Here is a 16140-nt window from a genome sequence, read left to right on the forward strand (position 1 = left end):
ACTTTGGTTTCTGTCTGATTTTTTGTGTATTGCCTCTGAGGGTTCCTTAGAAGTGGAGAGCATCTCCTCAGATGTTAAAGAGAACTAACTATTTATATGGTTTCTTTGATGTTTTTCAAATTCATCACAGAGGAGGGAATATATCTGGACTTGGAGCCATAGTAAGAGTTTAACCTCGCTGTGTTTGAGGGATTGTGTGGAAAATGTATGACAGCTCTTTCAGTCCCTTGCCCTTGTGGTAAAGATGTAAACAATAAATGCAATCCTTGTGAGGGTCTTCTGAGTGAAGCCTATTTTCCCCCACAAGTTCTGAAAAAAACTGCTTTAGAGAAACAATGCAAACGCTGTTCAGTAAGGATTAATTATTTTCAAAAGGTGATTAATTATCTCTCAAAGCGATGTAAAAAGCTTTAAGCAAAAAATCTATTTATCTGAAGAAGACTTAGCAGAGCTCAGGGGACTCTCTTCACCCACAACACAGTGCAGAAATCTGAGGCATGCTGGCCTCTGCAGGGTAGTGATGTTTACTGTGCTGTCTTCTGATTAGTTGAAGTAAGGGTTTTGTCTTTTGAAATGATGTGAAAAGGCTACTTATGGAACGAAGATGATTTCCATGGCAGGATTCAAATGATAGATGATTGAGGTATACAGTTTCCGACAGGGTTGAACCTAAGTTGTTTTGTAGGCTGAAGTCTGATGCAGTGGTTAATTTGTGCCGGGGCACTCATCAGGAGGCAGTTTGCACCAGTCCATTTCTCCTGTTAGCGCCGCCTGAAACAGAACCAACTACTAACCATGAACGTGGGAATAGGATGTGGTGTAATGGCCAAAGCTGCTGACTTCGGAACTGGGGAACCAGGTTTGAGTCTCGGCGTCAGCTCAACATCTTGTTATTCTGTGCAAATCACTTAATCTCCCCGTGCATACTATAATTGAACGTGTCCTTAACTGGTGCTCATGAAAAGCGCTGGTGTTGATGACTAAGTGCCAGCACTGAGCACCGGAATAGACCGGCTCAAATTAAGCAGTGTCTGTTATCACAGAGCTCATCATGAATTTTGCACAGCATGACCCATGTGGCTAGGCAGTTTGAATATTAGGGTTGCAGTACAGCAGCTGACTGCATGATGCTGCAATTGGGTAGACCTAAATTAATTGTACACATTTACATTTGAAATGTCACCATTTAATTTACATTATTGCACACACACCAGTTGTTTCAAATATAAATTCATGCAGTGCCATTGTAAAAAATATTTTTGCCTTATAGTCAGATGTCAGAGCTGGGCACATCAGGAAAACCATAGCCTTGAGGGAGGCCTACCTAACCTTCTGCCCTGAAATCCCAGCTCAGAGACACATGTCATATTAAACAATCATTGGTAAATGCATTCGGTTTTGCCTATGTGATTAATAATAAGAGTTTTTTGTTGGAAGTTGTAGCTTGCTGAGTAGTTGTACAATATAAGTTATAGAAAGTCTGCTAAAGTTTCATGACTTGTTTATGAACAAAAAAGCAACATATTGTGCTGTTACTAGAGGTATGGTGCGGGTAAGTAATAGCAACATTTTGAAAAATTAAATTAGAGAGGGAATTACTAGAATGAATTGATGTAATAGCAATATTATGTGGAGTTCTGACACATTTTGGGCCCGGTGCCCCTGCACCCGCTGCACCATTCATATCATGCCCCTAGTGCCTGAAAGATAACTGCATTTGTGACTGCCGGTTTACTAGTAAAATATAGCAATATTTGGCATTTAGAGGAGTTATGACAACTTTTGGCACCAGTGCCACTGCACCTGATGCACCATTCAAATTAGGACCTTATTGCCTGTAAGGTAACTGCACTTGTGACTGCCTGTTTAGCAGTAAAATATTGCAACATTTTGGTGTTTAGAGTGGTTCTTAGAGCTCTGGGCCTCGGTGTTACTGCACTTGCTGCACCCTTGAAATCATGACCCTGTTGTCTGCATGGTAAGTGCATTTGCGACTGCCTGTTTAGTTTTACATTTTAGCAATGATCTGGATTTAGTGGGGTCCTAAGAGCTTTTGGCCTCAGTGCCACTGCACCTGCTGCACCATTCAAAATCAAGTCTCCTTTAACTGCAAGGTTACTGCACTTGTGGCTGCTTGTTTAGTAGGAAAATATGGCAAGCTATTTTATATTAACTTTATTTTAACGTGCAATGTTTATCAAAACATGTAGAATTTGATTATAATGACCAAATAGATTAAGTAGAAAAAAGTACATCTAATAATTCCTACAAAGTGCAAAGAAAGGTACAAATGCATGAATAGGAAATACCACCAACTTTCTAATGCTAAAGCATCTGATTTACACAACTTAGTAATAAAAAGCAAGCATTCCAGCATGCTGTTAGAAGCTGTCTGCCTTTTCTGTGGGAAGAGATCTTATCTTGACAGTGAATGGGGCTTAAACAGCGTGAAACGTGTTAGTAGAAGTATCGTAAATGCGTGCAGCAAGGGGAGGTTAACAAAAAAAAAAGTTCCACTCAAAAGGGAATGAACACAGTGGGAACTGAAAAGAGCCTCCTTTTAAGATATATTAAATACAAGAGATGTCACAAGCAGCAGGTGAAACCTAAAAAGTGGTCACAGGGTAGATACATTTTCTTAATTTTTTTTTTATTTCCTCATTCGCCATTAATCTCACTTCAAATTGCACTCCAGGTGTCTGTACTTACTCTCAGAAACTGAGGAGTGTAGGCTGTTAGAAATGGAACCCCCGCCTGCTAGTACCAGAAACACCATGGAGATCAACAAAGAAGAACGCTGAGATTTCTCTTCTGCCAAGCTCTTAGAGCAAGATGACATTCGCCGAAAGAACCACCACAATACCTGGTAGTACACGGCTTAGCCCGAAGAGTTAAATGGCATAATCATTGGATTCTGGAAAAGAAAAAGAAAAAAAAAAGAAAAAAGGGACAACCATCTAGTTACCATCCATAGGGCCTATTTTACTCCTCACAAGTTGTCACTAATTTCCAATGGGCCGCCAGTTAGTTGTAAAAAATGTGGCAAGGCTTCAGCTTCAGATATACACATGTTTATGGAATGTCCTGCTCTTGCCAGTTTCTGGAGAGAGGTCAGTGATTTGACAAGTTTTTTGGGTTGTACTGTTAACATTAATCTATCTTTAATAATATTTGGCGTTGCAGAAAATATCACTGGCCCCGCTGGACTGCTCCTTTTCTACTCTATTTTATTAGCTAGGAGGCAAATTTGTATAAAATGGACGGAATTAAGTCCTCCCACTTTTTCGGACTGACAGTCTTCAGTATTGGCAGTCTCCAAATTGGATCTGGCCAGACAAGGAAGTGACAAGAAGAAGGCCTTCTGGAAGCCTTTGCAACTTAGATGGGCGGCCCAGTTGACAAAGTAAATCGTGGATGTCCGCCACAGGGTAGATAAATGTGTAATTTGAGTAAGTAACTGGATAAGATGAACGGCTGAGTGATTAGTTGCATGTATGTATAGATGAATGGATGAGTTAGTATGAATGGGTGACAAATATATTGATGGACACAGGAGTAAAAATGTGTGTGGAAGAATGACTGGGTAGGTGGGTGCATGAAAGGATGCACGATTGTGAAATATAATAATGAAGTGCAAGGGTGGTCACAGATATGTGGCAACCCATACACTCAAGTGATGGCACAGTTAAAGACTATTCTTCACTGATGCCACAGTTGTACACTTACACATTTGTCAATTCAATGCCCATGCTCTAGGCCACTCACCTATTCATCTATTGCACCAATAAATCAATTTCATTGTGAGAAAGGGTTAAGACAGCATCAGGAAAATGATAAAATATCAGGGCCTAGCTTAGTTAAATGGAGCATATAGATCTTCCATTATAATAATACAGTCAGGTCAACATCTACACCAGAAAACCAAACTTCAAATAATTAATAAGGCAAGTAACACATATGCAGTTTACCTGTCAGATATCTGCCCTGAGACGAAAGACCCAATGAGTACACCCACAAAAAATAATGAGGAGGTTAATGGCCCTTTCCAGTCATCGTCACAAACCAGGTTCCACTGCACAAGAAAAAGAAAATACATAAAATTAGCTATTAATGTTTTTAATGCAAATAAGTTGCTCATTAAAACAAATTACTATAAGTAAGACAAATAAGTCAGCTGTACAATTTCTGAATTAAGATACATCAATGGTGCATTTTTTCTCCATTTACTGTAAACTAAAATTGTAGTAGTTCCACCAGACTCTTAACCCCCTAAGGTGGGAGAGAAAGTTTTTTGACGTTTCAGCTTTCTTACGAAAAAGAGACACTTGGAAAGTTATAGCAGTGATTGCGCAAAGTAGCAGCCAAGAGTCCCAAATCTGAATTGTTTCCCCGTCACGCTAAGGTTTCTGATGCTGGGAGGTTCCGTGGTTCTGTCTCTCATATCCTAGTAGGCCAACACAGATAATTAGAGGAGGTTTCTGCGTCCCAAGAGTAGAATTTGATAATACTTATGGATATGCAGTGTGTGTACCTCTTACAGCCGGTTTACTCTATCCAAGTTCGGCATTTCTTCAATGTTACAATGGCAGGCAATTTCAGACAGTCGGATTTTTTCAACTACTATTGCCACTGCATACTTCATGCAAAGATCACAACATAAAAACAAACATTTATATTGCAATCGGTCTCGCCTTTGGGACCTTATATTTATTTAGCTATGCAGCACATTAGCCTGGGTGCTGAAACATCTACTGTTCTTTAACATGGAGGGAAAGTAAGCACTACACTGCGTGACACACAGGGAGAGAAATATTGCCTTTCTGCGGGAAATGGTATAGTCCAAAGCTCTGTTTCTAATATAAAATCAGGGACTTCGGTGGTCTTATCACAGAAAATACAAGAATTGAAAAAAAATTTGTCTACGGGTGCTCGTGGAAGACCATTTCTATAGACGGAAATCTAGAGAATACTAAAGTGATTCTGGTATTTTACTGACCTCTGCTGGTCGTTTTCTATCAAGGAAGTTGAATAGAGGCAGTTGCCAGAAACATTGAAAAAAGAAAGTCCCTCAGCAGAAAGAAATTCTGGTATTTTACTGACCTCTACTGGTCCTTTTCTATTAAGACAGTTAAATAGAGGCAGTTGAACAGAAAAAAAGTCCCTAAGCGGAAGCAGACAAGTCCTGGGGCTGATCTCCAGATCCCACAAAGTACATACACGTATAAGTATATAGTAATATAGAAGTATATACTAAAGTATATACAAGAGGTCTTGAATGCTCGACCTAACGATAGAAGAGGTGGAGGCCTCTACACATAAGTTTGTGAATAGCATTTTGTAGTACTACAGTAGAATTACTTCATATACTACAAAATGCAGTTTGTGAATAGGTCACTTTTTGCCCATGTTTGCCAGTGGGTATAACCAGCACTTTCATCTGGGGACCAGGAATCATTGCAAAGTTTTGGGGACCAGCACTTTCTCTTTTTTTAAACAAAGATTACAATGAAAGCATTGTGTTGCCTATCATTAATTGTCTATCCACGTTTATTGACAACTTCAACTTTCAGAAAGACACATCCTGAATGACCATGGAAGACGCCTTCCACGACCTGCTGGAGACTGCCTACATTAAACAAATTACACCACGAGGCATACCTGTCTGCACATCCTCCATCCCATGCATGTTAACAAGCCCCACCAGACCACATCCCCCAACTCCACAAGTTCAGCCAAACCTGTAAGAATATTTGGCAGATGTTTCAGGAACTTTCCATAAGCTTTTCATTTTGACCTGATAGCCGTGAAAGCATCTTCTAACCTGAGCGCAGACACAAAGACTGCATCAGTAAATTGCAATAGCATGCCGTGGACAACAGCTGACACCATCGCAGTGTTGAAACCAGAGTATGAGAAAGCCAAACTATCCAAAACCTTGTACAACAGGGAGTTTATCAACAGTGATCAGCCATTTTCCAGCAAAAAAATAAAATATGCACACAGCAGCAAGGCAGCCCGACCAGGCTTGAGCCAAATGAATATGTTGGCTGGTGGGTTGCGAGAAGTGGGGACTTGCGCCGAGGCAGGGAGAGAAGTGACAGAAGACGCCCCAGCCTGAAAAACTCTAATGGCTTCTTAGAAGAATACCTGCATAGTGATTGCTTCTGCAATCCATGAGCTGGAATACTTTCAGACGTGCTCCACTGGAAAGAATGGAGCCCCTCCCCTTACAACACTGCCGATTCATTAACTGTCCTTTACGTTATTCCCCAATCAGGGTTTCTTAGTTTGTCACACTCCCACTATATCATAATATATAGCATGACAAAAATATCACATTAACTACCTCAAGGTTGTTGAAAGAGATTGTTCAATAGCACATGCATGTATTACTGCATGTATCTAGTTATCTTGCTTTCTATGTTTTTAGGTTGGAGTGATAAGATTTTTGTGCAAACAGAATGACAGCATCCAACTTTTTTTTCTAGGGTGCCTGTGATTTTTAGATATCATAAAAACAGATTCAGATGTGACTGGGGACGTTTCAAACTAGCAGGGCAGAGTATGGCACAATACTGGACCTAAAATGTGCTAATCGAGTAAAAAGCAGAAGTACAGCAAAGGAACTAGATTCCTTCTCTGCCTCCCTCCCTTCCTGACCGTAAAAAATGTGGTTTACTGAAATTCTCTAAAGGTTTGAGGTGAGAGGAACTGGCAGAATAGGACTCCACGAAATTCCGCTGAGTAACATCAAAACTCAACGAGATTCCACAGAGTGAAGTGATTTAGCTCTGGTAGCACTTTCTGTGCTCAGAATCAGTGTGAATGGCACCACAAAAGGTGCGGCTACTTGACCCAATTTGTTTGCCACTCGAATAGATTTTCTACTTGAGCAGTAGCCCACTGACAGCAAACGGTAGCAATGGCCTGTGTTTGAAACATCTCAGCGGATGTCCTCCTAGCGACCAGAATTCTCGCTAGGGATGCCAAATCTCATTCATGTTCACCAACTTATCGTTCTGGAGCTTTGAAACAAGAAAACATTCTACCATACAGCAATTGGCGGAATTTCAAATGTCACCAATTCCCCAGGCGGAACGGAATGTTCTGCCCACCCCTAATAAAAATCCAGTTTTTGCTGCCAGTTCAAATTCTGTGTCAGTCTACATATAACTACACAATTTTTCAAACTGCATAAACCATCTCACTTCACTTTTGCACCGCACTCTCTTTTATCATCATGCTCTAAGATCCATGTTCCATAACCTCCACAATTATCAAAATCAAGTTTATTTGTACATCAAGGGCTTGGCTCCATTACAGAGTTTGTGGTAAAGCCATATTAATAATTTCACATCTGTATTTAACAGCACCATGGGAATTTGTAAATTGGGGATGTAGTATTACTTGTCTATTTGAATGGCAAGGCCTGCTTCTTAGCTGGGATATGTTAAACTGCAACTAGAGAGGTGACAAGAACTTGTTGAAACATTCCATACACGTAGATGCTTCCATGATGGGCTGAGAAACAGTTTGCAATAAAACATTACAGATTGCTTAATCACCCAGTATAATTTAGGTGTACGTCAAGTCCCTAAGGGCGTACTCTGGAAGGAATGGGATTAAATAATCTAATCAGAATTTACTCATTGCTGCAATCAAGAACAAAAATCAATCTGGGGTCGGTCTTCAATTCTGATTTTCGGCCCTGAAGAAGAGCATTACTTCAGCCACAAAGCAGTGTTGGCTACAGAATTAGATATTGTGTTATTGATTCGGTTGGCTTTCAGTCTTCATCAGCAAGTGAAAATGATGTCTCTGAATATCACATATACTGTAAAATTGTTGTAACTTGAAATTAATTTTTTTTTAAATTACTTTTTACACTGTATTATTATAGTCTTTCACAGTTTGTGAGGAAATGGGGTGTTTATATGTTGTGGTTGTGTGACCTCACCGTGTAATACACTCACCATCCCCTTTAGAACCATTAGGTTTAGTTTGTTAAACCTTCAGCTCAAACCTGGGCAGCTGTGTACACAAAGGAACAAGTGTAAAGCGTTTAAACTGTACTAAAACAATCAAAGAAAGCAACAGGACACCACAGAAATCCAACACCAAATTATGAAAATAGACTGTATTTGTATGTAATTTTAGACACTATAATGACAAAGATCCACTAGAGGGTTCCGGAGACATAGAATTTACAAGGTATAGTAAATAAAAGCATTTCACTCAACCATGAACAAGCATTGAAAAATTCAACAAATTTGACAATTAGAATCTTTTGGAGCAAAACGTTGGGCAACTTCTAATGTGGTCAGTGGGCAGGGAGCCAGTCAGGGGGACCAACAAAGCCCTCAGAAACAAGTTACCTCCACGGAAGAAGCAGTCTTTCAGCAAGTGCTTTATCCTTGTCCAATGGATTCCTGTGGAAGTGGACCTCATGCTAAGGATACAGAATGCTTGAAGATGCTCAAGGATGCTGTGGATGCAGTGTGCTCAACGGGGGTCTTGCTTTAGGGACTCCTCAGGCCACAAAGGTGATGAGGGGGCCCTGGGCACAAGTTTCGATGTCCCACTGAGTCCTCTCTGCTCTGGACGAAATCTAGTTGCCACTGGAGCATCGGGTACCTGGTGTTGCACGATGAAAGGGAGGGGCGTTTCAGGGTTCTGGGCTACCACTCGCCCTTAGCAGGCTTCTTCAGCTGTTTTGTCCCTGTGCTATAACCAGGTGGTCAGTCGGCTGACCCTTGGAGTCTCTTTGCGAAGGCTGAGTTCTGGAGAAGACTTCTCCTTGAGCAAGACACAGCAGACATAGTCCTTCTCCTTGATAGCCAGCAGGTGCAGTACACATCAAAGCAGCCTCGCCTCACCAAGAATCTGGTGCAGCAGGGTAGTCCTTCGGTCCTTCATCCAGTTCAATCAAGATCCGAGTGCTGGATGTCACAGGTGCCCTATTTATGTACAGAAATTGACCTCAGGGTAAAATGCAGTTGATAGCCAATTGGCTACCAAGTTCCCTCCCTCCTTATGACCACTTTCTAGGAAGTGTGGCATCTGGCTATCCCAGGAAGCCTCATTCTGCCTACTCCCAGGATAGCAGGAGCTCTTTCTTGGCAGCCAGAGCTCCCTAGCCCAACCCAGAGGTGTTGCTACAAAGGGGGGCTACATGCCCCTGAAATACCTGTTTGACAACAGATTTGCCCTCTGCTTCCCAAGTGTCAACTAGTTTGCCTAAACAATGGGGCTGTCCCTCTCCCAAGAGTTCCCTGATTGCACTTCAAAGGCAACTTCAGCTATGAAGCTCACCTTTTGAGCCAACCCCATTGTGGCTTCCTGCTGGAGGAAGGTAACACTTCTCTCTAGTGCAAGCCCCTATTGTCTCCTTTCCTGGGAGTCATTCTCAAAATAACTGTGAAATAATGCGAAGTGTAGCAGTTCTAACAGTAAGGTTTTATTAGCTCCAAAATCTCCTTGTTTCAACAAGGCCCATTCTATGGCTTCTATACCTTCTTGATAGGGACTGGAGGTATAAAGAGCAGTCACATCGATGGTACATAACCACCAATTCTCAATGCCATTCGTATTTAATGTAGACAACATGTTAAAAAATGATGTAGTATCGTTCATGTGTGTTTCCCATTGTTGAACTATAGGTTGTAAAAAGCAATCCAAGTATTTTCCGATGGGCTCAGAGATTGATCCACATGCTGATACAACGGGCCTAAAAGGGGGGTGGTTGTGACATTTTTGTGGATTTTTAGAAGCATGTACAATTGGGGTCGACGTGATGATCTGTATATAAATACTTTTTAGTGTTTATTAATCCAATCCATATCTAATGCTCTTGATAGTATTTGATGGAGAATGCATTGATACGTTTTTGTGGGATCCGGATCAAGCTTTGTGTAAATGCTTGTGTCTTGTATATGAGCCAGTACATTTCTTTCATAGCATTTCGTGTCCATTATTACCAATGTCCCCCTTTTTCGGCTTTTTGAAAAGTAAGTTGTTCATTGTTGGCTAAGGAGGATACAAGTATGGCATTTCAACATGTTTGCATTATCTTCATTTATTTAGGTGGTTTGCTTATTAATGACAAGATTGTGTCAATATTTTGGACTGTTTTAAATAGTCTCCTGTTTCATTTTGTATTTAGAGAACATGTTGATGAGACCCCTGATGAAGGGCCATGATTGACCCGAAATGCATTGGGCTGAATAAATGTTCGGGTTAAAAATGATTTGCTACCAAGGGACCATTGGTAGAATGATACCAATTTACTGAATAAAATCTAAGAAGAAGCTTCAGCATTATGGGCCTCATGTAGGTAGCGAAATACCGGTCGGTAACGGCCGATTTTCGGTAAATATGCCGTTACCGACCGGTATTCAGACAAGTGAGATGTAGGAGTCCAAAAACCACTTTTCGGTAAATATGAGGCGGTAAATACCGATTCATAGTTACCGAATTCTAAAATACCGATTCATATTTACCGAAGACACATTTAACGAATCGGTAAATATGAAGTGGTAAATATGAAGTGGTAAAAACTTAAAATGACATGTAGGAGCAGTCGGTAATTAAGAAATCCAGGAAAATCGGTAAATAAGAGTCGGTAATTAACACGGATGGAAAGCAGGTGGTAACCATCAACAATGCACATAAGCAATCCCAAAATGCAACAGCGTGGACAACATGGCCGCCATGTACGTCATTACAAGGCGTCTACGTCTACAGGCAGCAGGACTGAGGGTGTGGCGACGGGAGGAACAAATCTACAGACAGCGCATCACACTATTCCAGCTGACTGATGCAGAGATACATGAGAGGTACAGGCTACACCCCGAAACCATCATGGACTTAATCAGGGACCTTCACCCACTCCTGGACCAGCCAATAAGAAGGGCGCACGCCATACCCCCACATGTGCAGGTGCTCTGCAGCCTACATCTGTTGGCATCCGGCAGTTATCAGGTGGTGATAGCTGCGGTGGGTGGGGTATCCCAGAGTTGCCTGTCACGTTTCTTCAGGAAGTTCCTGGATGCCATGATGCAGAGAATGCACCACTACATAAGCTTCCCAAACACACAGGCTGCACTGCAGAAAACAAAAACAGACTTTTATCACATGGCACAGTTCCCCCATGTCATCGGCTGTATTGATGGTACACACATCCCAATCTGTCCACCAGCTGAGACAGAGCACATCTACAGGAACAGGAAGTCCACCCACTCCATCAATGTGCAGGTGATCTGTGATGCAGGAAACATCATCACAGATATTGTTGCCAAGTTTCCTGGGAGCACCCACGACTCTTACATCTTCCAGAATAGTGGGATCTACACACGACTGAGAGCCGGAGAATTCGGAGAGGGATACCTGCTGGGTAAGTAACAGTGACGCCCCTTGAAACCTGCAAATCAGAGTGTATAGAGGCATGTAACTGATGGTTCCCTTTTACTCATCCAGGCGACAGTGCATATGCATGCCGTTCATTCATCCTCACTCCCTACCTACACCCAGCAACCCAGAGTGAGAGACGATACAACGTGGCCCACAAATCTACACGCAATGTGGTGGAGCGCACGTTTGGACTGCTGAAGAGCAGGTTCCGCTGCCTCCACAAGAGCGGAGGCGCACGCCAGTACAAACCCATCACCTGCTGCAAGATAATTGCCACTTGTGCAATGCTGCACAACCTTGCCACGAAAAAAGGTACAGATGTGGAACTAACATATTTTGAGGACAACGAGGATGAGTCAGGCCAGCCAGAGGGCAGCGCAGCTAGAGTGCCAACTGCAATCGATGGGAGAGAGAGACGGGCAGAGATCACATGCAACTATTTCTGAGTAAGTGAGGGGACACAGCGAGTTGTGAGAAGTCATGACGTAGTTTAATGTGGCACCACGCCATGAACACATGAACAGGCCAATCTGGCAATATGCCATCTATACAATGAGTATGTCCAGGGTTACGTCACCCAATGGCAAGTGGATAAGCAGGGCCACATCAATGTTTGCGCATACGCGCTGCAGTGGTGGATTGCACGGCCTGTGCATCCTCACTAGAGCCAACCCCAAGCCGCCTGCTGCTCCTGCGTGCTTCGGGGACGGGGGGTGTGATGCTGCTGCTGGTGTCGATGCTCTCCGCAGCATCCCCTGCAGCAGTTGTCGACGCCTGACTAGTCAATAGCACCCCTAGTGCACTTGTCACCTGCACCATCCCCCGAGACAGGTCGCTGCAGCACTGTGTTAGGCCCTCCTGCATCGTCACAGAGCGCCGGCAAAGTAGGGAAGTCGCAGTTGCCAGACGGTTGAGTGCCCTGCTGGTAGTGTCCCTTCTCTGGCGTTCCCGGCGCCGTGCTTCGATGTCAGCATCTAATTTGCTGCACAACTGCTGGATTGACTGGGACATGTCCCGAATGCCCGCAGCCATGCCGCCAATGTTTGTGTCCATGTTGACTAAGCTTGTCCTCATCACCCGCATGTGCCTCTGGACTGACATTACTGCCTTTGATTGCAGGCGCTGTTGCTTCAACATTTGGCCCTCGAGCCCCAAGAAGACACCATGGCCGTCAGTGGGTGCTGGTGGACTCTGGACACGCGACCTGCGGCGCCCTCTCGCTCCCGTCTGTGCTGCCTGTGAGGTGTGGGGCACAGTGGGATGGCTCCCTTCCTGGGGCCCGGTGCGGTCTTCTGGGCCCATGCTGTCGTCTGACGAGGTGTCAAAGGCTCGTAGCCTGGCTGCTGGACGCCTCCTCATTCTCACACCTGCAAGCGGAGATGTGGCCGGTGAATCGAACATGAGTGGCGATGCTGGCTCTGGTGGTGGTGATGCTGGCTCTCGGTGAGGTGATGCTGGCTCTGTGTGCGGCGAGGCTGGCTGCGTAGGTGGTGCGGCTGCAAGTGGGCCTGCTCCCTGGTCTGAACTCGTGCTGGCTAGAGGTGATTTTTGTGGCCGGTGTGCCGTCTCCCCTGCAGCATGCCCTGTACTGCATGATGTCACATCTGTGGACAGAAAAACAACATTGGCTCAGTGTCCCCGAAGGGCTGCATTGCAAGCGTCACAATAAATCATTTCACATTCCAATCTGTCCTCTGTCTCCTTGTGCCTCGAGTGCGTGACATGCCTTGTTGCCCTGTGACATTTACGTCATGGTTAGTGTTGCCCTGACTACATCTCCCGGAATGCATTGCCTGTCTGCACTGACACGTGTGGACTGCAGTGTGATTCTCGTTTCACAATGGGGGATGTGGGATAGGGGTAGGGGCGGCTACATTGCTGTGCTTTCGTCTTACCTTGCTGTGTTGCGGCTCTGGCAGAGCTGTCGGCGTCCCCAAGACCCACGACGCTCTCTTGCTCGAGTGTGGCCGCCACCAGCTCCTCCAGTTCGGTGAGGGCAGGTGCCCTGTTGGTTCCACCTCCGGTCTGGCTGGCCTCCTTCTGGATGTCGCCCATCTTCCTCTTGGTCACAATCCTCAGGTCATACCAGCGCTTTTTGAGGACCTCAATGTCCCTGTGGGTCACTCCCACAGCATTGACCTGCGCCTGGATGGCCAGCCATATGTTGCGCTTTTCGGCCTCAGGCACTTGCAGGGATTGCCTCCCAAACAGCTTCTGGTGCTGCTTCACCACCTCCTCCACCAGCACCTGGAGTTCCTTGGGGCTGAATTTGAGCTTCCTCCTCCTTTCCCCTCCGTCTTTCTGTGTTCTCTGGCTGGACATGCTGTTCGTTTCCCGCTCGCACATGCAACTGCTCCCTGCCTCTCCTCTGCACTCCGAGCCTCTCCAGGGTCGGCTAATTATGTACACCTGCCTGGGTGTGGCCACTTCGGCTAATTGTGTACACCTGCCTGGGTGTGGGCAGTTCCTGGTTGGGTGGGCTGTCGTTGCACAGGATTAGCTGTTTCGTCAAGTCATGTGCTGTTATTTACCGAATCCGTACGTACCGATTCGGTATTTTCCGATTCGGTAGATACCACCTCGGTATTTTCCGATTCGGTATATACCACCTCGGTATTTTCCGATTCGGTGAATTCCGATTCGTATTTACCGAATGTTACCGAATCGGTAACTGTTACCGAATTTTTACCTACATGTAACTTACCGATTCTAATTTACCGATTCGGTACGGCTCGGTATTTAAGAACCGGTAAAATTTATTTACCTACATGAGGCCCAAAGTGTTTTAATTTGGTCAAAACTGTTGAATGGAATTTAGAAAGGAATATGCTACTTACCAGTATGCATCTGTTCTTGGCATGTAGAGCTGCAGATCTACATACTATGCATAGATCGCCATCAGGTGTTGGGCCCGGATGTTTGCACTTGTTTTTGTCTTGGAAAGTCTTTGGAAGTCACGAGGTAGGTGACTCCTCCCTTGGATCATAGTGCGCATGGGCATCGGCTCCATCCTCAGATTGTTTTTCGCCCGCAGGGAAATGATGAAGTTTTGTAAGAAACAGGAAAGATGCCCATGTATGCTGTATCTAAATAAGATAATACTGGAACAGATAAAGGTAGCCGGGGAGGCGGGTGGGCGTGTGTAGATCTGCAGCTCTACATGCCAAGAACAGATGCATACTGGTAAGTAGCATATTCCGTTCGAGGCATACGAGCTGCAGATTACACACTGTGCATAGATTGTATAGCAGTATCCCCTCCTAGCGGCGACCACCAGTATCTGTTGCAGTAGTTTGAAATAGTGTTTTGAGTACAGCTTGGCCCACGCTAGCCTGTTGTTTAGTTTGCACATCTACACAATAGTGTTTTGTGAATGTGTGCGGTGTAGACCATGTAGCTGCTCTGCAGATATCGTTTAAGGTAATGTTCCCTAAAAATGCCATTGAAGCCCCAATCGTGTAGAGTGGGCTTTAGGAGGAACAGATAATGTACGTTTTGCTTTGTGGTAGCAAATTTGTAAGCATTTGACAATCCACCTAGCTATCCCAGATTTTGATATGGGGTTGCCTTTGTGTGGTGGTGAGAAAGACATGAATAGTTGTTTGGTCTTACGAAAAGGTTGTGTTCTCTCTATGTAGTACAGCAGTGCTCTTTTGACATCTAAAGTGTGAAGAGCTCTTTCTGAGACTGTTTGTGGCTGCGAGATGAATACAGGCAGCTCTACAGATTGACTGAGGTGGAATTGAGAAATTACTTTAGGGAGGAATTTAGGATTAGTTCGGAGATCAACCTTATTATGATGCATCTGCAGAAAGGGTTCCTGAATGGTTAGTGCTTGTAGTTCGCTAACTCTTCGTAGAGAAGTAATGGCTACTAGGAAAGCAGTTTTCCATGTTAAGAATTGTAGCTCACAGTTATGTAGAGGTTCAAATGGAGGCCCCATTAGTCTTATGAGAACGATGTTTAAATTCCACACAGGTGGACCCAGACCTTGGAGCTCCACCGACGGGCAGAAGATGCTGAAAATAGATCGCGGAGGAACAACCTGCGCCTTCTTGGCTTTCCCGAGGGAGTGGAGCAAGGTCACGCTGATACATTCGTGGAGACCTGGGTGCGCTCCTGGATGCCTAAAGAATGCCTTTCACCCTGGTTTGCAGTTGAGCAGGCTCACCGCTCCTTGGCCCCTAGACCGCCACCTGGAGCTCCCACCCGTCCCATAATCCTTAGGGTCTTTAACTTCCGCGACAGGGACGCCATCCTTGGGGCGGCCAGGGCACAGGGCCCCTTGCAATTCCAAAATAATAAAATCAGGGTTTTCCCAGACTACTCCAAAGGGGTGCAAACCCAGTGCCGCTCCTATGATAAAGTCAAGCGGAAGCTTCGCTCCATGGGTCTCCGCTATGGACTCCTCTTCCCGGCCCGGCTTAAGGTTATCTTCCAGGACAAGACATTTTTCTTTAACACTACCCAAGCGGCCTGGGCCTGGCTCACGGAGGAGCGACCCCTCCTGAAGGGGCCGGCTTCCTCTCCTGTCCGTCGGGGAACCACGCAGCCGCACCCAGCCCCGCCTAAGCCCCAGCGACGCCGGACCAGGTCCCGCAAGAAGAACGACAGTCGGAATCTCGATCACCGGGCGCATCCTCTCTACACCCTCCCTCCCGCGCTCTGACTCCAAAGCCCACTTCTCCCAGTCAGACTGCCTCATTACTCGACCTGAGCGACATTTCTGGG

At 44.8% G+C, this 16140-nt stretch overlaps 1 protein-coding gene across 2 annotated transcripts in view; it reads right to left on the reverse strand.

The window, feature by feature from the left end:
• Positions 1–16140, reverse strand: part of LOC146810995 (organic cation/carnitine transporter 2-like) — a 596936-nt gene that overhangs the window by 410266 nt on the left and 170530 nt on the right. For both annotated transcript variants that reach the window (XM_085618046.1, XM_085618045.1), the window contains exon 2: positions 3969–4072. In XM_085618046.1, coding sequence (XP_085474172.1) covers positions 3969–4072 — 104 coding nt within the window. The remainder of the gene's footprint in view (positions 1–3968; positions 4073–16140) is intronic.

Source organism: Triturus cristatus, chromosome 7 (genome assembly GCF_964204655.1).
Source record: "Triturus cristatus chromosome 7, aTriCri1.1, whole genome shotgun sequence".
Lineage (NCBI taxonomy): Eukaryota > Metazoa > Chordata > Amphibia > Caudata > Salamandridae > Triturus > Triturus cristatus.